General features: G+C 39.9%; 1 protein-coding gene across 3 annotated transcripts in view; it reads right to left on the reverse strand.

Annotated features, from left to right (window-relative positions):
* Nucleotides 1–3,325: 3,325 nt before the first annotated feature.
* Nucleotides 3,326–24,804, reverse strand: part of maip1 (matrix AAA peptidase interacting protein 1) — a 34,773-nt gene continuing 13,294 nt past the window's right edge. Inside the window, exons 4-6 of one of the 3 annotated variants that reach the window (XM_069934536.1) lie at nt 12,963–13,113; nt 7,463–7,560; nt 3,326–6,168 (exon numbers count right to left, since the gene is read on the reverse strand). In XM_069934536.1, coding sequence (XP_069790637.1) covers nt 7,482–7,560; nt 12,963–13,113 — 230 coding nt within the window. In that variant the 3' untranslated portion in view covers nt 3,326–6,168; nt 7,463–7,481. The other 2 variants (XM_069934537.1, XM_069934535.1) reach the window with 2 other exon arrangements.

Consider the following 24,804-nt stretch of genomic DNA (forward strand, 5'->3'; position numbering starts at 1 on the left):
ACTCGAGATGGCAGAGGTCGACAGCATCGAGTCCACGCTGCTGAAGATCCAGCTGCGCTGGATGGGTCACGTCTCCAGAATGGAGGACCATCGCCTTCCCAAGATCGTATTATATGGCGAGCTCTCCACTGGCCACCGTGACAGAGGTGCACCAAAGAAAAGGTACAAGGACTGCCTAAAGAAATCTCTTGGTGCCTGCCACATTGACCACCGCCAGTGGGCTGATAACGCCTCAAACTGTGCATCTTGGCGCCTCACAGTTTGGCGGGCAGCAGCCTCCTTTGAAGAAGACCGCAGAGCCCACCTCACTGACAAAAGGCAAAGGAGGAAAAACCCAACACCCAACCCCAACCAACCAATTTTCCCTTGCAACCGCTGCAATCGTGTCTGCCTGTCCCGCATCGGACTGGTCAGCCACAAACGAGCCTGCAGCTGACGTGGACTTTTTACCCCCTCCATAAATCTTCGTCCGCGAAGCCAAGCCAAAGAAGAAAAAGAAAAGAATCTACATATACCATACTGATTTACTTAGTGTTCTTCCAGGTTAAGAACATTTCTTACTCCCCTCAAAATGGAGAAACAACAGCTCATCTTCTGTTTAGGCATCCTCCAAGTGAATGGCATTAACATGGACTTCTCCGGTTTACATCAACTGCTCCCCATTTCTTCTTCCCCTCTCACCTTTCCCCTAGCTCTGACTCTCCTCTTTTCCCCTTGTCTCCTTTCACAGAGCTAAAATCAATCTCATCTCTCCTCTTATCAATCCAATTAGCACCTTTTGTTGTCTGGACTCCTCCTCCATCCAGTCTTCATTCTTCCTCCTCCCTGTTCTTTCCTTATACCTTGAAGAAGGACTCAGGCCAGAAATGTAATATATTTTTACCTCCTATGGATGCTGTGAGATCATTGGAGTTCTTCCAGCTTTCCTGCACTTACTACAATCACAGCATCTGCAAACTTTTGTGTTACACTCTCTTACACCTGACCTCTTGCCTTTGCTTCTTATCTCACCAGTAAACCCTGTTCAACTGCTCCTGTATGTCCCTGGCCTCCCGACTATTTTTCTTTTTTATCTGATACCTCTATATATTTAATTCTTAACCTTGGTGTCCTTGAAACCATACCTCTGCAAATACTAATCACTAAAGCCCATTAATCTCTATTAATGCAATCAATTTGCCAAAATCTTTGTGCACTGGATATGAACTTTGTTGAGTTTAACAGTTTCCATCCTACATATCCCCTGAACTACTTGGCTTACTTAATCATTTTAGCCAGTAATTAAGAGTGTACTGCTAAGTTAAATATTAACCAGTGACCAACAATAGCAGATTCCCTCACTGAAGATTAATGAGGCAGCTTTTTTTTGCAACAAGCTGGTAGTGTTATGGCCATCATTATTCATCATGGCTTTTAATTCTGTATTTATTTTAAACTACTTGTTTTAAATGTCCTAACCATTGTGGAGATCAATACTCCATTCCCCTGGAAACCAGCTTAATATACTTTGATTGAGATAAACAGTGCACTTAACAGGCTGGCTGGCAACATAGAAAGAAACAATATCACTGTCAGACAGCCAAGTGAAGGGATGTTGGGGGTGCCTGGGGTGATTCCATTGTGCTGATGGCTCCAATTACCTGCAGTAAAAGTCAACACACACAGGGAAATCAGGGGTCCAATTTGTCAGTTTTAAGTCTTGTCGAGCAAATAGTGCAAAGGAGCCTTAATTTCCAAAAATTGTTATTTAATCAGGATTTGCTTAAGATACCTCAAAAATTGTAAAATATATGGCTTCCATTATAAAGATGGCAGGAAATATCCCCATCTTATTAAAAGCCTGTTTTTTTCTGCTCATTTCATAACAGCTAAAATGAACTTTTAACTGTGGCTGTCTTTTACTACCTTTTTAGCTTGTTTGCTGGGAATTAAAGGGATATCCTATTCTTAATGAAAAAGATCCATTTGAAGACTTGAACAGTGATGGTGATATTGACAGAATGCTAAGGCAAGCGTGATAGCCGTTGTGTGTGGGAAGACCAAGAGAGAGTGGAGGGTGGGAAGAGAGAAGCCTAAGAAATCTAACCTGATTTAACCATTTAATTTATTGCACACAAAAATGAATCATACACTGGCAAGCCTAATCTTTCATCTGATACATGTCTTTATATTTGATAAAATCAGAGATACAGCTTGCAAAGTGGGAAGGAAGAGAGGAAAGGACACATTCTGATGAGATGGAGACATGACCAATATAATACGCATGATAAAAAGTGGCAATGTGATATGCGTCAAGTTATGCTGCAGCAGTGAAGCATGCAAATGAGCAACAAATATTTACTTCATAAATGACCATTCAAGTCACCAACCAAGCTTGAGTATTATCATTTATAAATGCAAAGGCCCTATCAGTTGAGTACACTAAGCAGACTTTATTATCACTTTCTTACCTGGTGTCACTCCACTGTAAAAACTCAAATAGCTGATTTAAAACAAGTTTTTTCATTAAAAGCACATCTTCATCTTCAGTAATTACTTCCCCCACCTCCCCCAAAATATTAGAAAAATTCTGCCAAGAGTTACTATAAATTTAGTGTTTTGCGTTTGATGGGATTTGCATTCTGCTACTTTTCAATATAAAATACAAAGTACATATTATCAGTGGGCAGCACAGTTGGCGCAGTGGTTAGCGCAATTCCTTTACAGCACCAGCAATCGGGATCAGACCTGGGTCCGAATCCCATGAGGAGTTTGTCCTCCCTGTGTCTGTGTGGGTTTTCTCCAGTGGCTCCAGTTTCCTCCCACTCTTCAAAAAACGTACTAGAGTGTAGGTTAATGGGGTGTAAATTGGGCGGCACAGATTACTGGGGCTGAATTGGCCTGTTACAGTGAAGTATGTCTAAATTTAAAAGGTCCTTCCATGCCCCTAATTACAATGAAGCTAGCATCAGGAAGATGTCAAAATTCATTGCCAAAAAAAAAAAAAATCACAGAAAACTATTTCATTTGTCAAAAGTCCACTTATTTCATCAGGAATTTACCTCTATCCAAACTGCAAGTAATGGGCAGTTGAGTTCCAACCTTCGACTTTTGAACAGAACTCAATCATTTCTGAGACCAGCTTCATCTTCTCCATCCTACAGTATGTCACATTTCTTCCACCAAACCAGGCGATGCTAAGAATAGATTTTAAAAGAAAGTACACCAAGAACATAAATTTGTCTTATGTGGTATTTGGAGGAAGAGGGTACTCGAGGGAATGCATTCTTGGTTATGACAGAAGTTACTGAGAGACGATTGAAGAATAACAAGGGGCTCAGACAAATTCTTTCAAATTTTAATTACTTTTTCACTTTTTTTGGAAAACAAATGTGATAGTTACCTTTAACAGTGTACAAAATTAAACTAGAGAAACCAATGCTTACAAGTACTACACTGCCAGCAATGGAAGAGCGTAGGGCTTCAGTGGATCTGTGCAAATCAGTTGCTGAATTAGAAGTAGTCATCCCTCATAATAATGATTCCATGATGAGAATTAAAGTATAAATTAATGGAAAAGGATTAAATACATCAACAGTAATTAATATTAATGATAAAATGGGTGTGGCATATGAATAATTTTTAAGGTGAAAATATTTCAAACCATTTTCAAATTGCAAGTTTATTCCAGTTCAGTCAACAAAATAAAATAATTGACCCAAATTATCTCTTTTATTTTTGGAGTATTCAGTGTACTTTCAATTCAAATTGTCACGAAAGGAACAGAGTTGTGTATAGCAATTCGATTCATTTAATGATTCCTTAAAAAGAAACAAATGAATGTGGACCAGGAGCAGTTAACTCTTCCAAACTCTTCTCAATTCCTTGCAGAAAAAACTAGTCACGTTTCAATCCAAGTCAAAGGGATAGGCATGGGTACCTGCAGACTGCCCTTTTGTTGGCTAAGCTACAAGCTGTCACAGGCAAGGCTCCTCAACTCTTCCTCCACTATATTATCATCTACATTGCTGCTGCCTCATCCATCCACTCTGCTGTTTTCACCCCGACCTCAAATTCACTTGGTCCATCTCTGGCAACACTCTCCCCTTTTACGATCTCTCCATCTTGGAGGACAAACTCTCTACACATATTTTCTACAAATCTACCAACTCCCAGTTACCTCGACTACAACTCTTCATGCTGTCCTCTTGAAGGATTTATTCCTTTCTCTCAAGTCACCGGCCTCCATTGCATCTGTTCCCAGGTCTTTAGTTCTCGAATGTCCAAATTCAAAACATGGTCTCCCTTCAACTCAATCCTGACCCACATTTCCTCTATTTCCTGAACATTTATCCTAAGATGCAACAAGGACAAGATTCCGCTTGTTCTCACCAATACAAAATCAAAGTTCAAATTTATTGTCAGAGTACATACACAACATCACATACAACCCTGAGATTCCCATTTCATTTTTTCTTTTTGCCATGCAGAATTTCTACTTAGCAGTAACTGCAAACTTAGCCCCTGAATCCAACATATTATTCTCTGCAATTTCCACCACCTACAATGTGATCCCACCATCAGACTCATCTTCCCCTCTCCGATTTTGCAGGGACTGGTATCTGCAGGACTTCCTCATCTACTCATCCTTTCCCACGAATTGCCCTCTCAGTACCTATCCCTGTGAGTGCAAAAAATGCTACACTTCCACCCATACCTCCTCCCTTGCCACCATTCAGGGTCCAAGTGAAACAGCACTTCACTTGTGAATCTGCAGAGGTCATCAACTGTAACCAGTCCTCCTGCTGTGACCTCCTCTACATGTGAGAGATTGGACACTGACTGTTGTTTTGTTAAGTTCCTTTACTCCATCTATTTCAATAATGGTGACCAACCATTTTAATTCCACACTATTCCCACACCGACATGTCTGTCCATGGCCTCGTTCACTGCTAAACCAAGATTCCTGCAAATTGGAGGAACAACACCTAATATTCTATCTGGAATATTCTCTAACCAGATGACATAATATTGACTTCTCCAGTTTGTTAGGGTCCTCCATCTTATCTCTCTTTTCCTCTTGCTCCCTTACTTCTCCATTCAGATACCTCCTCCCCATATCACCTCAGCTTTATTCTCTTCTGCCCTATCACCAATTTCCACTGATGATCTCTTACCTGTTGGCCTGTACTCCTCCCCCTGCCCCTTCTTCCCTCCTTGCCTCAACCTTTTTAGTCAGATGCCCACCTGCTTCCTGCTCATATCTTGAATGGCTCAAGCCCGAAGCATTGGTTACCCTTTGCTTCTTATAGATGCTACATGGCCTGCTGAGTTTCTCCTGCACTTTTGTGTATTACATTACAATCAAAGTGCCTGCAGATTTTCCTGTTTAACCAGTTTAATACTTCAAAACTCAGCAAAAGTTGAACATTGGAGCTAACAAACATGAACTGGTGGCAATGTAGTGAACTGGTGAGCATATAGTGCATTACCCAGCTGGTGAACATGTGAGTGCATTACTGGCTGAATTCACCCTCAAGATAGACATGAACATAAAAGGCTTGCAACTCATTGTGAAGAACAAATTTATGGTGAGTAACATATTAAAGTATCAACACCTAGACTGAGTTGCCAAGAGCATGATTTTAAACTCATTTACGAATAAGATGATTCTGGAAGAATGAGATCAAAAATTAGTCATATGAACCTACTTCATCTGATTTTTTTTCTGAACATCAATGTGAATTCAAAATATTACAAAATGTTTAAGGCTTGCACACTGTGCACCAAAATATATCAGAAATCATCAGTGAAAATGCATTTCACATGTCACAGACACATCCTTGTGTTACATTTAAACTAGAATCCATGAACAATCTGGCACTATCGAGATTGCCAGAGCATCTGACACAAGTTAAAAGTGTCAAGTAAGCAAGTTGGACAGTGACACAGTGGGTATGCACACAGTTCTTTGGAAAAGTGCAGACCAGCCGGCCTCAGTCAGTGTGATCCTGCCCAGTGCAGCTACGTGACATTTGAATGCAATAACTGACTTTCTATTTGCTAAAAAGAAAAAAAAACGCGAGTCTCTCATCAGATTACCATCCTGTGGTTCCCGTTGAAAAACTGCATCGGTGGAAACAGGATCAAACATCTTACATATGAAACCTCTTTGAGGTCAGCTATTGCCTGTGGAACCAAAATGTGCAGAAGTTAGATCTTCAGAACATATAATATTAAGAATATTTGTTTACAATTCCTGAGCTCCACTATTAATCCAATTTTGTGGGAGATAAAAAAGGCTATTCTTAGACAGAAGAGGGCACACATAAACATACTGAGTTGAACTGAAGATGTATGATTTTGTTCAGACAAGTGCAAATAACTGCAGAAAGGAAGAAAAATATGGGCAATAAGGGTACTCTGTGGAAATTAAAATATCTATATATTAATCTGAGAGGAGTGTAGGAATCCCACAGACCCAAGTAGAAGCAATCAACATAGAACAATTAAAAATATCAATGATGTATTGAATTCGAAAGACAAAGCGGTGGAATAAAAGCCAAAAAAAGCTATTGTTTAGATTGCTTAGCATTCTGTTCAGGCCACACTTTAGATTACTCTTTCCAGTTCTGGTAAACCAAATAAGGAGGACTAAAAGTAGTACATGGAAGAATGATTATCACTGCCAAAATTGTACAAAAGTGACTTTAGCTCTCCAAGAGCTAACTTTTATCGAGCAATAGAAAAAAAATAATCCTGGAACTTAACAAGTTTGAAAAATCAATAAAGTTATTTTACAACAAATACACATTCTTGGAACAGACTTTGAGAAAGAGAACTGGAACAACCTCTTGGAACAACCAAGACCAAATTGGAGCCTCCTATAGGTGAGCCTAAGATATTCCTTCAAGGATGAATTAAGATGGGTTGCTTAGTTTCTTATATCAAGACAATCTTGTAATCTGATTAAAGAATCAATATAGACAACATTTAGTTAATGAAACAATTTAGCCATTATACTGCTGTAGATTTTGTATGAATCCAAAGTAAAAAAAATTCCCCTCCAGGTTTTCTGGTTCTCTTCTAATCTAAACACCTTCAATACCACAGCATGTCTTCAGCCATCCTATCTTGCTGTATCTTTTGCCTGAAATTATGTAGCACTATTCGCCAATTTGCAGCATGCAGCTCATATACACTGTGCAGTTTAAAAAAAAATAAAATCTGTCATGTCCGAACGCTAAATCAAACCCACCTGAAAATTATCGAATGTACCTTGCAAATAGTTGGGAGGTTCTACAATTCCATGCCAGCAAAATCTTCAAACATTCATCAACTGTTATATTGCACAGAGGATCCCACTAATTTGAGATCCAGAACAATGCTTTAATTTTACTTTTAAATAATACAGCCTCCAATCAAAAGGAATTCAATCAAATAAATCTGTATTATTGTTTGTGAAACAGAGTGGCATCCTTACAATAAGAGTTTCAGCAGAATTATTCCAATAGTTTAAAATGCTGTATCCTTGTAATGGTCCAGTCAGGTTGTACGCCTTGTGTAAATTCTCGCCGAAATCTAGTTTCGTGAAGAATGAAAGATTGGTTAGGTGCAAATGACATCACAAAAACATATTATCATTCGAGATACCATTAAGAAAAAGTTAGAAATGGGACAACTTCCCCACTTTAACAATTATTATAAGGCATCTCAATTGAGATTTATCAATGTATTGTTTGGTGCAAATAAAATTCCTGCTTGGGTTAATATAGAACTTAGTAAAATAGGAGAAATTTATAGATAGAATTGTATCTATAAATGGAATTAAAAATTGTTGGTGTAGAGACACACCTGTTTTGAAACATTTGATTGAATTATGGAATAAAATTGATTATGAAATAGGTGTCAAAGTTTTAATTTTAAAAAAGCTTTGTGTCAAAATAGACATTCCATTTTCTATGGATAATCAAATTCTGAGGACTCAGAAATTGGATGGGTATGGAGAGAGTAGAGGATTATTGTGAAGCTGGAAAATGTATTACTTTTGAACGAAGAATAAATGTAATGTGCCAAATAATACTTTTTTCTGTTATTATCAAGTTAAAGCTTTTTTGACTAATAAAATAGGTCTGAGTTTGACGTTACTTAGTCAGAGTGAATTGGAACTATTGATTCATAATAGTAATGTAAATATATTTCTCAGTAATGTATAAATTACTTCAAAAGAAAGCCCCTAAAATAGGGGTGCATAAGTCAAGATTTAAGATGGGAAGCAGATTTAAATAGACAAATAGATGAGAAAGATTGGATGCAAAAATAGAGATAATATTTCAAAAATTATTAATGTTAGATATAGGTTGGTTCAATACAATTTTTTTTGCATCAGCTATATTTAACTCATCAAAAAAATTTGAAAAATTGAACCCTACATCATCAAATTTATGCTTTAGATGTGATCAAGAGGTTGAATCATTTCTGCCTTCTACTTGGAAGTGTACTCAGGTGAACATTTTCACTTGGAAGTTGGAAATATTTTCAAACCAATATCAATGGTTAAGTTCCCACAGGATCAATGTTGTTTTTGTTGGGTGATATTAGGACTATAAGATCTACATTGAAATTAACTATGTATCAAATTGAATTTGTGCAAATTGCTTAAGCAGTTTCTCAGAAGTGCATAACTATTATTTGGAAATAAGATACAGATTAAGGGATGCGGAATGGGATGCCAAACTTCATAGCTGTATTCCTCTTGAGAATATAATTTATAATTTTAAAAATAAATATCAGATATTTTGGAAAATATAGGACCAAGATCTTCAAAATGTGGGTATGAATGTTTAACAGACTCTCTGAAGACCCCATCTCTTGGTAACCTCCAGAATTATCATGAAACTTTACGATATATAGTTTATCCTCTTGACACTCTCCAGTTTTTCTCTTTTTTATTTTCTTTTTCCTCCTTTTTTCTTTTTTGGGATGGAGGGTTGATTTTTTATACCACATGTCTAATTTTTGAAATTTCTTTATTGAAGAATTGTGGTTTAAAAATTGTAAATAAAATATTCAAAGAGTAAATTAGAAAACTCTAAAACTCACAATTGTGTAGCAAGCTTTCAATACATGTTCAATTGAATTTAGAAGAGAGCCCTTCTAGTGCTCTTCTACTTCTAGTCATGGAGAGTCATAAAATTGTACTGCACAGAAACAGGACTTTTGGCTCATCACATTCAGGAAAAGCTTTGTACCGATCATGCCAAAATTCTTACTGTGAGGATACTACTGTAATTTTCAGATCCAGAGGATGTAAAAGGTTAAATGGCAAGTATCTACCATAACTCTCTCTGACAAACCATTCCTAATGTATCTCTGAAGGGCATCAGTTATCAATTTACACAGTGAAATTTACAACCAGGTTTAGTGATGCTGAGTGAAACACAAATGTCTGCAATGCCATGATTGGACCAAAAATACAGAAATACTGGAGGAACACAAGTCTTGTGGCATCCAAAGGAGGTAAAACTATATTACTAACATTTTGGGCCTGAGTCCTTCTTCAAGTTACTTTGAAGAAGGGCTAAGACCCAATCCCTGTTAACCAGAATTCAAGCAACCAGCAACATAAAGTACCAGCCAAAAAAAAAGTGGAAAATAAAAAGGTAAAAATTTTGGATGTTTCAAATTGGCTAATGTTGCCGCTCTCTATTCACACAACACGCAGTCTCAAGCAAACGGTAAACTTGTTTACCAGGCACCTATCAATCTCTATAGGTGCCAGATTACAGGGGTTTTACTGTATATCTTTACCTCCCATGGACACTGCGAGACTTGCTGAGTTTCTCCAGCATTTCTGCACTTTTATTAATGATGCTATAAATTGTTGCCAAGGTTGTCATGAGGGGAGAGACTAATGGGGAACTAGAATTGCATTACAATCCAATAAGGCATGCAAATGGATTCAAAAACTAATGCTACACAGGAGGAAAATCAACTGAGGTTACCAAGCTTAGTCAGTTAAATACATGCCCCAGATCATTAATAATAGTTACCATCATTTGTCTAGGATAAGCACCTAACGACATGTTTGAATTTTATAGGATTAACTTCAATGATAAATCCTCTAAATTAAATGGGTGCCAATCTGGTCAATTATGAAAGAGTAGTATTCTTTAACAAGATTTTTAACTGAATCAGCCCATTAGTTTAAAATATCTGTGCAATGGTCCTATGTTGGTTTCATAAGCTACATATACAGTGCAAAAATTAGACTGTCTGCCTTTGAACTTCAGCTGCATTCAGATGGTTTCCCTGTTGTTCTTCGATGATCTTTCACTACTAAAAAAGAATTACATATTCATCCAAAGCCAAATTCTGGAATAAAAGCATTCAGATCAAAAGAAGCCAACAATACTTTCCATTCAGAGTCAATTATCCAAAAGATTTTTTAAAATTTTTACAGACATTATGATACAATATTTCAAACTCAAATATGATTTTAATTATTTCAAAACAATAATAAAATGAAATTAGATACCTAGAATACCAACCACAGCACCAATTAATATTTTTAGGCTTTTAACTTAAAATCCTCTCTTTCGTGTGATTTTGTTTAATTTACATAATAAGAACATAAGAAATAGGAGCAGGAGTCGGCCATCCAGCCCTTCGAGCCTGCTCTGCCATTCAATAAGATCATGGCTGATCTGATCATTGATTCAACTCCACCTACCTGCCTTTTCCCCATACCCCTCAATTCCTTTCTTATGTAAAAATCTTTCCAACTGAACCTTAAATATGTTTAATAAAATAGCCTCAAGTGCTTCCCTAGGTAGAGACTTCCACAGATTCACTTCTCTCTGGGGAAAAATAGTTTTTCTTCATCTCTGTCTTAAATCTACTCCCTTGAATCTTGAGGCCATGCCCCCTGGTTCTGGTCTCACCAACCAGTGAAAACAATTTTCCTACCTCTATTTTATCCATCTCTTTCACAATTTTATATGTTTCGATCAAGACCTCCACATTCTTCTGAATTCGAGTGAGTATAATCCCAGGCGATTAAGCCTCTGCTCATAGGACAACCCCCTCATCTCCAGGATCAATTGGTGAACCTCCTGTTATCTCGAATAACTCCAACTATCCCATTCCCCTGCCATGTATATTTTTCCCTTTCAAGTATTCATTCAATTTACAGCAATAGTCTTTGGCAACTCTCTTCTTGTACCAGTTATAACACTGCAACATGACACTATTTAGCCTGAATTTTCTCTCCTCCCATCAAAATGCTTCCATTCAGATTTTATCTATGGATTTTCAGCTGCCCCTTGCCTAACAACCTGGTCAATTATCTTCCTTGGTATTTACTGCATTACCACATCCTGTACAAATTTCAAATGACTACAAATGTAATAAATGGCCTGTGATAACCTGTACCTCATTACTTCTGCTATAGATTAGCACCAACCCTCTTTTCAATCTTCTTCAGCATGATGCTGAACCAAGCCATGAAAGACCCCAACAATGAAGACGCTGTTTACATCTGGTACCGCACGGATGGCAGTCTCTTCAATCTGAGGTGCCTGCAAGCTCACACCAAGACACAAGAGAAACTTGTCCGTGAACTACTCTTTGCAGACGATGCCGCTTTAATTGCCCATTCAGAGCCAGCTCTTCAGCGCTTGACGTCCTGCTTTGCGGAAACAGCCAAAATGTTTGGCCTGGAAGTCAGCCTGAAGAAAACTGAGGTCCTCCATCAGCCAGCTCCCCAACATGACTAGCAGCCCCCCCACATCTCCATCGGGCACACAAAACTCAAAACGGTCAACCAGTTTACCTATCTCGGCTGCACCATTTCATCAGATGCAAGGATCGACAATGAGATAGACAACAGACTCGCCAAGGCAAATAGCGCCTTTGGAAGACTACCCAAAAGAGTCTGGAAAAACAACCAACTGAAAAACCTCACAAAGATAAGCGTATACAGAGCCGTTGTCATACCCACACTCCTGTTCGGCTCCGAATCATGGGTCCTCTACCGGCATCACCTACGGCTCCTAGAACGCTTCCACCAGCGTTGTCTCCGCTCCATCCTCAACATCCATTGGAGCGCTTTCATCCCTAACATCGAAATACTCGAGATGGCAGAGGTCAACAGCATCGAGTCCACGCTGCTGAAGATCCAGCTGCGCTGGGTGGGTCACGTCTCCAGAATGGAGGACCATCGCCTTCCCAAGATCGTGTTATATGGCGAGCTCTCCACTGGCCACCGTGACAGAGGTGCACCAAAGAAAAGGTACAAGGACTGCCTAAAGAAATCTCTTGGTGCCTGCCACATTGACCACCGCCAGTGGGCTGATATCGCCTCAAACCGTGCATCTTGGCGCCTCACAGTTTGGCGGGCAGCAACCTCCTTTGAAGAAGACCGCAGAGCCCACCTCACTGACAAAAGGCAAAGGAGGAAAAACCCAACACCCAACCCCAACCAACCAATTTTCCCCTGCAGCCGCTGCAACCGTGTCTGCCTGTCCCGCATCGGACTTGTCAGCCACAAACGAGCCTGCAGCTGACGTGGACTTTTACCCCCTACATAAATCTTCGTCCGCGAAGCCAAGCCAAAGAAGAAAGAAAGAAAGATTAGTGCTAATACAGTGGGGTCAGTAATCTAGCTGAAATTCTCCAGGCACTTATGAAAAGTTGACTCACTTCAAAACTTTCCCTATCTGTGCTTCCAAATTTACAGATCAATAAATCACAGTGAGATTGAAAACACCACATTAAATAACGGAATACTGATTATGATCCTGGAGGGAGTAAAGCAGCACAGCCAATAAACTGTATAACCCCACCAGCTCGTCTTGTCAGTTAAAAAGATAACAGGTAACTTCACATCTTTACTATACATTCACTTAGTACATGTAGCACAACAATCAACACAATACCCAACTCTGCAGAACAGTTCAGAGATCTCAGCAAGAAAACCTTACTCATAATTTGCTGTAAGAAGTCGTTTGCTGTCTTTCATGCTTTCATCACCAAATACTACTTGGAACACTTTATTTCCCTCAGGTGTCTCATCAGGAAGGTCAACGTCAGTCAAGTACCAGTAACGCATTATGATGCTAACAAATTTTCTACCTGTTGAAATGACAAAATTCAATGAACAGTATTTTTCCATAAAACATAGATGAAGTAGAACAAAATTACAATTAAGAGAAATTCAAACTTACAAAATGTATTGAAAAATTAAAGCAAAAACGTCAAAACAGAAATGGAGAAATGACATGAAAATACTGCTCCAATCCATATTGTATCTCATTTGGTACTTAAACATGCTATCACTGGATTACTAATTTTCCAATTCTAAATGATGCTATAGTAACCAAGGATTATCCTCACTCCGTATAATTTTCCCCATTGCACAACTGCGTTACAATAATGAAGCAGATTCTACAATAGTTCCAGGGCTTTGAAACAGTCTCAAAGAACCTAATTTGCAACTATTTTCTTATTGTGTTAAGTGATTAGATAGCATAGTATTCCTAACTGCAAGTGCTTCCACAATTAGGCAAGTCAAGCTTGTATGCAATGTTGGAAGACAATCTCGGCTTGATGAAAAACCACAACATTGCTCTTCTCACTGCACTGATATCCTGATCGTATTTTTTGATGTGATTCAAGTAATGGATGCAGTGAAGAAATGCAAAACCAATATAATTAAGCAATAAGCTCTTGGTGGAAGAATGTAATTCACAAGAAAGGAAGACAAATTATAGCTCTGGTTAATTGAGACACACATGGTAACAAACAAAAAATAAACAACTACAAATTGTTCAGACTGCCAACTTTTCAGTTTAAAGGCCTCAAGATGTGAACTGTTCCTGGGGGAAGTTAGGGCCATTAGAGAGCAGTTGGAAATGAGGACAGAGAAAAATTGAACAAGCAAATATTCAGCAAGTCCAGTGCGGCAGAATATGTCATCACAGACAGCAAGAAGAAAGGACATTGAAATTATATGACCTGCAACACTCGGATTGAGCAGAGTGGCATCTGGAATGCAAATAACATGGAAGGGTATGCAGAACATTGAGAAACTTTGGCTAATAAATACTGGATGTAGCCACATACAATAAAAGATATGTGGCTGATAAATTTGAGTGGTTGTCAGAAATGGCTTTATAAACAGTGAAAACCTCAGCTCAAATGAATTTATAAAGAGGTCAGGGGTGAATTAATTGATGCAGTGTTGGGAGAAAATGAGGGGTACTTAACAAGGAGAGCAAGAAGACAGAACAGCAGAGAAAGGAAACCAAATTATAGCTCTGGTTAATTGAGGCCCACATGGTAACAAACTAAATTAACAACTGCAAATTGTTCAGACCGACAACTTTCCAATTTAAAGTCTGTGGTGGTGGCTTGTGTGTTTACATCAATACAGATTGGTGTAAGGAAACTGTCTCCAGTTACAGCTTAGCACTGGTGGAATTTGTGTCTTCAGATGTAGACCATTCTATCTACCGAGAGAATTCACCATGGTCCTCATAGTTGGAGTATACATCTTGCCTCCCCCTCTACCCCCGCAGTACTAACGCTAAGGAGGCGATCTGGGAACTGTATGGGGCTAAAAGCAAACTGCAGACCACACACCTTGACGGATTGTTTATTATCACAGAGGATTTCAATCAGGCAAACCTTACGTCAGGGCTACCTACATTCAATCAGTATGTGGACTTTGCTATGAGAGGGGCAAACGCGTTGGACCTCAAGTTTATGAACATTTCCGATGCGTATCAGGCAGACATCCACCCCTACCTCGGATACTCAGACCACATCAGTGGATAGTTACATTATTACTCGCTCTAATCAGAAGCCAAGGATGACTGCAGAGGTGTGTGTCGAGCCGAGACTGGCTTCAGAGTGGGCGACAAGATAGCCCTAGCTATTGTGAGAGCCAAGCTGTCTAAGATTTTCAGGATAGCGAGGGCACATAATGCATGTGGAAAGGCATTCAAGATATCACCATAAGACTACACCATCTGCCTGTGTTGGTGATGCCTCTCTCTCAGTTGCACTGAAGCAAAAACAATGTGGCAGTGAAGAAGACCACCTCGCCTCCAAATGATTAGCTGCTGTGTCTTACAGTGGCTGATATGAGGAGAGTGTTAGGCAAAGTCAACCCACGGAAAGCTGCTGGTCCGGAAAACATTCCCAGCAGAGTGCTCAGGGGATCTGCAGCTCACCAAAGTCTTTAACATCTCTCTGAGCAGAGCCATGGTTCAAACGTGCTTCAGAAGCTGCCTCCATCGTTCCCATGCCAAAGTCATCAGTGTCCTGCCTCAATGACTACCGACCGCCCTGTCGCACTCACATCTACCATCATGAAGTGCTTAGAGTCTCGTCAGGGGCGCATCAAGTTCCTGCTGCAGTTCGCATATAGAGCCAACTGCTCTGCGGACAATGCCATCGCCACCCTCCAACTCTCCCTCACTCATCTGGAAAATAAGTACAGCTGGGTTTGAATGCCATTTGTTGATTTCAGTTCAGCATTCAACACAATCATACCTCAGAGTTGAGCCTGTGGGGGCTAAACACCTCCCTCTGCAATTGGATTCTCGACTTCCTGATGGGGAAACCTCAGGAAGTCCAATCAGAAACAGCACTTTGAAGACCATTACACTGAGCATGGGGGTCCCACAGGGTTGTGCTTAGTTCTCTGCTGTAAACTCTGCAGATTCATTACTGTGCAGAAAAACGCAGCTCAAATCACATCATCAAGTTTGTGGAGGGCCTTATCATCAACAACAATGAGTCAGCCTACAGAGTTGAGGTACAGTCACTAATAGACTGGTTCAGAGCCAACAGCCTGCATCTAAAAGTTAATAAAACATAAGAGATGGTTGTCGACTTCAGGAAGACCCAGGTTATCACTTCACTGACCACTGACATCTCTACTGTTGAGATTTTCAAGAGTAAAAAGTTTCTTGGAGTGCACTTGGTGGAGAATCTCACCTGGTCCTTCCAACACCAGCTCCATGGCCAAAAAAGCCCAGCAGCACCTCTACTTTCTGCAAAGGCTGAGAAAAGTTCATCTCCCATACTCACTACATTCGACAGGATGTATTGAGAGTATTCTGAGCAATTGCATCACTGCCTGGTTTGGAAACTGTACCATCTCAGACCACAAAACCCTGCAGAGTGGAGTCAGTGAAGATCATTGGGGTCTCTCTTCCTACCATGACAGATATTTACAAGACACGATGCATGTGGAAGGCAAATAACATTGTGAACGACTTCATTCACCTCTCGTCAACTTTAAAAAAAAATATTTTATTTAAAATTTCCATACATTAATAATACCTAAATACAGAAAAATATTCATCATACATTTCAAACTAATAATACATGCTAATATACCCCCAAATCCCTCCCACCCCTTCCCTCAATACCCCAAAGACCAGATAAACAAAAAAAAGAAAAAAACAAAAAATACAAAAAAGAAACACATCTGTATACTAAAGTTTAAATACATTCAGTAAACTTTTGCCTTTATATTATTAATCCTATACTAATTCTAAGGAGTTGATAAGGTTCTCTGAGGTTCAGGGGATACCTTTCATAAACTAATACCTACAATATGTAAATATGGGCAGTACCATATTTATTTCTTAAATTATATGTAATCTTCTTAAGAGGTATACAACTATGTATTTCAGCATATCATCTATCCAGTCCCAAATGTGAATCTGATTTTTATGTCACTGCTGTACATTTTCTTGCAACTACTAATGCAATTTTCACAAATTCCTTTTGAAACAAATTAAATTTCAATTTTGGTCTTATCCCTGATGAATTACCCAATAATAATTTAAAAAATTGGACTCCAGTAACCAATTCTAAAAATGTTCCTATTTTGTCCAGAATAGTCTCAGTTTTGGACATGACAATGTGGAGTGTTTTTAAAAAACCTGTCTCTTGATTACACCTGAAACATTTATCTAATAAATCTGATTTCAGTCCATTCAATTTTTGTGTGGCAAGATATAATTGATGTAAAAAATTATATTGAACCAATATCACATCGATTGTATTTGTCAAACTATCATGACACAGTTCCAACCAATATATTTCCCCAATACTGATATTTAAATCTGTTTCCCATCTCTGCTTTGATCTAAGAATTCATTTTTATCATACTCCCTTTTGCAATAATGTATACATAGCTGAAATAAACTTCTGAATAGATATATTACAAATTTCTATTTCACTCCTTTCAGACAATAACCTAGTTGGATCCAATTTATCTTGCAAATACGCCTTTATTTGAAAATAACAAAATACTATTTTATTTTGTATCCCTTATTTATTTTTCAATTGATTAAATGACATTAAATTTCTGCCTTCAAAACAGTCAACTATTCTCCTCATTCCTGTGGAAAACCAAATATTGAAAAGTCAATTATTCATTGTAAATGGAATAAGTCTTTTTTGGATCAATGGCATTTTAGGTATCACATCATTCCTCATTGCCATTTTCAACATTTACCTTGTTCCATCTATTAATCAAATATATCAACAGTGGAATATCCCTATCTCCGGTTATTAATCTTGTATCCCATTATATGTGTGTGTGTGTGTGTGTGTGTGTGTGTGTGTGTGTGTGTGTGTGTGTGTGTGTGTGTGTGTGTATATATCTTTCTTTGGCTTGGCTTCGCGGACGAAGATTTATGGAGGGGGTAAAAAGTCCACGTCAGCTGCAGGCTCGTTTGTGGCTGACCAGTCCGATGCGGGACAGGCAGACACGATTGCAGCGGTTGCAAGGGAAAATTGGTTGGTTGGGGTTGGGTGTTGGGTTTTTCCTCCTTTGCCTTTTGTCAGTGAGGTGGGCTCTGCGGTCTTCTTCAAAGGAGGCTGCTGCCCGCCAAACTGTGAGGCGCCAAGATGCACGGTTTGAGGCGTTATCAGCCCACTGGCGGTGGTCAATGTGGCAGGCACCAAGAGATTTCTTTAGGCAGTCCTTGTACCTTTTCTTTGGTGCACCTCTGTCACGGTGGCCAGTGGAGAGCTCGCCATATAATACGATCTTGGGAAGGCGATGGTCCTCCATTCTGGAGACGTGACCCATCCAGCGCAGCTGGATCTTCAGCAGCGTGGACTCGATGCTGTCGACCTCTGCCATCTCGAGTACCTCGACGTTAGGGGTGTGAGCGCTCCAATGGATGTTGAGGATGGAGCGGAGACAACGCTGGTGGAAGCGTTCTAGGAGCCGTAGGTGGTGCCGGTAGAGGACCCATGATTCGGAGCCGAACAGGAGTGTGGGTATGACAACGGCTCTGTATACGCTTATCTTTGTGAGGTTTTTCAGTTGGTTGTTTTTCCAGACTCTTTTGTGTAGTCTTCCAAAGGCGCTATTTGCCTTGGCGAGTCTGTTGTCTATCTCATTGTCGATCCTTGCATCTGATGAAATGGTGCAGCCGAGATAGGTAAACTGGTTGACCGTTTTGAGTTTTGTGTGCCCGATGGAGATGTGGGGGGGCTGGTAGTCATGGTGGGGAGCTGGCTGATGGAGGACCTCAGTTTTCTTCAGGCTGACTTCCAGGCCAAACATTTTGGCAGTTTCCGCAAAGCAGGACGTCAAGCGCTGAAGAGCTGGCTCTGAATGGGCAACTAAAGCGGCATCATCTGCAAAGAGTAGTTCACGGACAAGTTTCTCTTGTGTCTTGGTGTGAGCTTGCAGGCGCCTCAGATTGAAGAGACTGCCATCCGTGCGGTACCGGATGTAAACAGCGTCTTCATTGTTGGGGTCTTTCATGGCTTGGTTCAGCATCATGCTGAAGAAGATTGAAAAGAGGGTTGGTGCGAGAACACAGCCTTGCTTCACGCCATTGTTAATGGAGAAGGGTTCAGAGAGCTCATTGCTGTATCTGACCCGACCTTGTTGGTTTTCGTGCAGTTGGATAATCATGTTGAGGAACTTTGGGGGACATCCGATGCGCTCTAGTATTTGCCAAAGCCCTTTCCTGCTCACGGTGTCGAAGGCTTTGGTGAGGTCAACAAAGGTGATGTAGAGTCCTTTGTTTTGTTCTCTGCACTTTTCTTGGAGCTGTCTGAGCGGCCCCGATCCGGGCAGGAGCAAGGGGGAGACGGCGGCCCCAGTCCGGGCACAGGGAGAGCAGCAGCGGCCCCGGCCCCGGTCCGGGCGAAGGGTAAACGGCGGCGGCCCCGATACGGGCAGGAGCAAGGGGGAGACGGAGGCCCCGGCCTCGGTCGAGTGAGGCAAGCGGAGGCCCCGGTCCGGACAGGGAGTGGGAGGCGGCGGCCCCAGTCCAGGCACAGGGAGAGCAGCAGCAGCCCCGGCCCCGGTCCGGGCGAAGGGTAGACGGCGGCGGCCCCGATACGGGCAGGAGCAAGGGGGAGACGGCGGCCCCAGTCCGGGCACAGGGAGAGCAGCAGCGGCCCCGGCCCCGGTCCGGGCGAAGGGTAGACGGCGGTGGCCCCGATACGGGCAGGAGCAAGGGGGAGACGGCGGCCCCAGTCTGGGCACAGGGAGAGCAGCAGCGGCCCCGGCCCCGGTCCGGGCGAAGGGTAGACGGCGGCGGCCCCGATACGGGCAGGAGCAAGGGGGAGACGGCGGCCCCGGCCTCGGTCGAGTGAGGCAGGCGGAGGCCCCGGTCCGGGCAGGGAGTGGGAGGCGGTGGCCCCAGTCCAGGCACAGGGTGTGTATATATATATATATATACATACGTGTGGGTGCGCGTGAGAGAGAGATATATACATATACACACATTGTCTCCCCTATTTTATCCATCTATATTTAATCTGCGCAGTTGGAGATTTTAATTGGGATGTTTACAAGTTACTTTTTCCTAACGAGACCCTCGACATTTTGCTCTTCCAAAGAAACTTTCTTACATATTTATTCAATAATGAAAAAAATTCTGTAGAATATAGGCAATGCTTGAAAAATTTATGGTAACCTAGGAAAAATATTCATTTTTTAATACAATAAACTCTTCCCAGTAAAGTTGTTGGTAATTCCATCCATTTAAAAAAATATCATAATTTTTTCTTAAGTAAAGGGTTATAATCTAATTTAAATATATTTTTTAAGTTAGTATCTAGTTATATCCATGAATCTTTTATTCCATTCACTGTCCATTTAAATTGGGTTTCCCTTTTATATTATGTATAATCGCCCTTTGTAAGATGCATAATCTCACTTTTAACCTAATTTACTTTATAACCAGATACTATTCCATATTTTTTTAATCTTGAATACAATTTACATAATGAACTTACAAGTTCCGTCAAAAAGATTATTACATCATCTGCAAATAGATTAATCTTGTAATCCTCTTTAACAACTCTTAAAAACCTTTAATATCAGAATTGGACCTAACCAATGGTTCTATTGCCAAAATAAATAAAGCTGGAGATAAAGGATACCCTTGTCTCCTGGATCTAGCTAATTGAAAAAAAAAATCAGAAACTTGTCCATTTGTTATCACTTTGGCTTTTGGTCCATTATACAAGGCTTTAATCCAATTTGCAAATGTTTGTCCCAGACCAAACATTTTAAATACTTAAAAAAATTCCCATTCTAATCTATCAAATGTTTTTTTCCCACATCTAAAGCCAGTGCTACACTTCTATCCCCTCTTTTCTGTGCCAAGTGTATAATACTCAACAATATAGTTACATTAACTGCAGACTTTTTTTTAAAAACAAATCCAATTTGATCTATATTTATTAACTTTGCTAAGTATTTCCTAATATTTTTGCTCCTACTTTATAATGTGTTTAATATAGGTTTAAATGAAGATGGCTTTAAAGGACCTTTATCTTTTTTTGGAATCTCTGGTATTATTGCTATTTTAAAAGATTCCAGTAAGGTTTGTGTTTCAGTTGCCTGCCATAATACTTCCATAAACTGAAGAATAAATCCTTAAACTCTTTATAAAATTCAGTCAGGAAACCATCCTCTCCTGGTGATTCATTACTTCGTAAAGAACTCAGTGCCTCTCTAATCTCTTAATTTTAGAGGTATAACTTATTATTTGATCATGTATCTACCCCTTCATTGCATCCCATAAAGTAAATTATTTGTAACCGAATGAGTTAGTCACATAAAAGATTCTTCCGTCTTGTAATAAATTCACAAAAATCTTTAATTTAATTTTAGAATTAAACCTTCATCTGTAACCTGATTCTTTTCTATCCACCATTGTTATTGCTAACAACAAAGGAGAATAGTCAGATAAAATTTTTGCCTTATAATCTGCTTGCTGCATTCTGCCCTGAAGTTGAGCAGACATTAAAAACAAGTTCATTCGAGAGTAAGAATCACGTCTGCTGGAATAAAAGGAATAGTCTCGTTCTCTTGGATGAAGTCTTCTTCAACCATCTATCAAATTTAAATCTTTCAATCATTGACAATGGAGCTTTGGCTGCTTTTGTCCTTACTATAGCTCTTGTTGATCTGTCTAAAATTGGATCTAAACAAAAATTGAAGTCTCCATTTATTAGCATATTCTCAAGAGTTTCTTGTATAAATTTTTCATCATCTATGTTTGGTGCATATATATTCATAAAGGTCCAATACCCTGAAAGAATTCTATCCACCATTGTTATTGCTAACAATTTGAAAGAATTTGACAATGTATCGTAACATATCTCCTTGCAGGATGAGTAATTACATTTGGTATTTTAACCGGAAGTTTCTTATCTATTGAAATAGCTACTCCCTTTGCCTTTGAATTAAATGAAGCTACAACATATCCTACCCTTTTTAACTTCTGATGTTCTTTTTCAATTAAATGAGTTTCTTGAAAAAACAGCTATATCTACTTTAATGTTCTTAATAAATGCTAATATCCTTTTCCATTTCACTGGCCTGCTAAGCTCATTAATATTAATTCTTAAAACATTCACTAATTCACTCATTGGTAGGTTTTTAAATTATCCATAAACAACATCTCCCCTTCACCCCTCTCCTCTCAACTCCTTTGTGTTTCAGTTCTTTTATAAGCCCTGTAGCATGGCATTTGATTCTAACCAATCCAGATAAAAAAGTTAAAAAAAAAACAAAATTAAATGATGACAAAATCAACCCAATTAATGATGTTAAAATAATACACATTACCCCCCACCCCCCACTACTTTATGGGTAATGACCAAAGCCACAAAAACACACAATTCAGTGGATGTCAGTCCATTTCTCTCAAACTCCACCAAATATTGATTATTACTTCAATTCATGTCCATTAGACATATTAAAATCATTTTAATCAACTCCTTATATTTCAAAATGTATTTCAAACTCTTGTTTGCTGTGCTTCTCCCTAGTCAGCTTCTTAATGAATACTTGGTAAAATATTTGCATACACTTGTGCACATCCAGGATCTGTTTAAAAAAAAAACTGTTTGGTCCTCCTTGGACGAAGATCTTAAGAGACGCAGGATGGCTTAATCATCTGTAGCCTTTCTTCCACAAAGTATTCCTTATTGGATTAAAGTCTTTCCTTTTCTTCAACAATTCAAAACTAAGATCAGGGTAAAAGATCTTACATTCACTATACTCCAATGGGCCCTTTCTCTCCTTGGTTTGCTTTGCTGCAAGTTCTAACACTTTTTCCTAACCTGGTTATAAAGAAGTTTCATCAATATAGGCCATGTTTTTGATCTGGTAATGGCCGTGGTCTTAAAAGCCCAATGCACCCTATTTCAATATCTCCTTGAAACTCATCCTGCCCCAAAATTATAAGAATCCAACATTAAAATAAAGTTATTATATTATCCCCTTCATCAGCTTCTTTAAGACCAACAATTTTGATATTGTTTCTTTTACTACAGTTCTCTAGCAAGTCCACTTTCTCACAAATTGCTTATTGACTGCAGCAAGTGCATCAGTTGAATTTTCTATTTTGTCCATTCCACATTTTTAACTCTCTCTTCCACATCTTCAAATCTGTTTTTGTATTTTATTCACAATATCATAATATTTCTTAGTTTTTTCATCTGATTTTTAAATATCCAATCTCACTTGCTTTAGCTCTTTCATTACGATTAAAGTTTCTGCACTTCATTTCTGGGTTTTTATTTGCATTTTAGCTTGATGACCTCCTTTAGCAGCAGCTCTTTCTTCTTCTTCTTCTTCCTGCTCTTCTTGATCCCGTTCTTTCTCTTCATCGCTGGTTTGAAGTTCTGCTAAGTATTCACCTTCTGCAGGCAGCAATTCAAACAATCTGCCTTCCTTAGCGATTTCTTCACATTCTTTTGATCTGTGCATGCACGGGCTTTCGTGATGCATCTTCTTCATTCTCATCGTCCCTCCACAGCTGCAGCTGCAATGGCACTTCGCTTCACTGCGTGGCTGCCTTAGGTGTTCTCACTGCTCGACTAGGAGCCTTTACCACAGAGCCCAGATCCATCAGCAAGGTAGGCTTTTCTTCTTGACCTGTTTTCTTTGTTGTGCTCTCGATGAGGGAGCAACATTTGTATCCTTTTTTGGTGACATCGATAAAATGTTCTCTGTCTATGAACAATTTCCAGTAGCTTAGTTTTTTTTTAAAAAGTGAAGAAACCAAAATTATCACAGGAGAGCCAGATTCTTGTCCTGGTTCTATCTCATCAAGTGACATCCCCTAAACTCTTCTCCCTTTTGCCATCTGGAAGGAGGTACCATGGGATTCAGGATCACATGTCGAGATTGTGCAACATTTTTAATCCCCAAACCATCAGACTCCTCAATTCCTAGATCATATGTGTACTAGGATATCTTGGTTTTTATTCCTATTTATATAAATCTGCTTCATGGTCCTGGAGAAACACTATTTCATCTTTGCTGTGCACTGCATTAGTAGTTATCGTATGAATGACAAATAAAGGTGATATGATTTGACTTGATGAAAAATTGGTGGGGGTGCAAATCAAGAAAAAGATTCCAGTGAAGCATTACACAGTGATAAAGATTTTGAAGAAATGTAATTATGTATTGAGTCTTCAAGGTGACATGAAATTTTTAAAAAATGAAGAGTGTATTTGGCACTTGTCTTCATCAGTCCAGGTATGAATACAGGATCAGGGACATTATGTTACAACTTTACATGATGTTGGATAAGCCACATTTGGAGTATTGTGTGCAGTTTTGGTTGCCCTACTGTTGAAAACCAGTCCTTGTTTTTCCTGGAGGAGAAGCCCACTACCTCTTCAGTGGATTGCAGTATGGTAGTCTTCAACTGATCCCAGAGGGTTTCAGGGGACGGGTCCGTGAGGCGGGTTGCATCGTCGAGCTTTGCTTTGAGGTTTGCCTGGAAGTTTCCTCTCGCTTCGTCTGACTGCAGGTTACCAACACTGGTTTGACTGGTTTGACGAAAACAGCCAGGAAATCCAGGAGCTGCTGGCAAAGAAGCGAGCTGCCCACCAGGCTCACCTTACAAAGCCGTCCTGTCCAGAGAAGAAACAAGCCTTCCGTCGCGCATGCAGCCATCTTCAGCGCAAACTCCGGGAGATCCAAAATGAGTGGTGGACTAGCCTCGCCAAACGAACCCAGCTCAGCGCGGACATTGGCGACTTCAGGGGTTTCTACGAGGCTCTAAAGGCTGTGTACGGCCCCTCACCCCAAGTCCAAAGCCCGCTGCGCAGCTCAGACGGCAAAGTCCTCTTCAGCGACAAGATCTCCATCCTCAACCGATGGTCAGAACACTTCCAATCTCTTTTCAGTGCCAACCGCTCAGTCCAAGATTCCGCCCTGCTCCAGCTCCCTCAACAGCCCCTAAGGCTAGAGCTGGATGAGGTTCCCACCCTGGATGAGACATATAAGGCAATCGAACA

This window comes from Narcine bancroftii, chromosome 4, assembly GCF_036971445.1.
Source record: "Narcine bancroftii isolate sNarBan1 chromosome 4, sNarBan1.hap1, whole genome shotgun sequence".
NCBI classification, from domain to species: Eukaryota; Metazoa; Chordata; class Chondrichthyes; order Torpediniformes; family Narcinidae; genus Narcine; species Narcine bancroftii.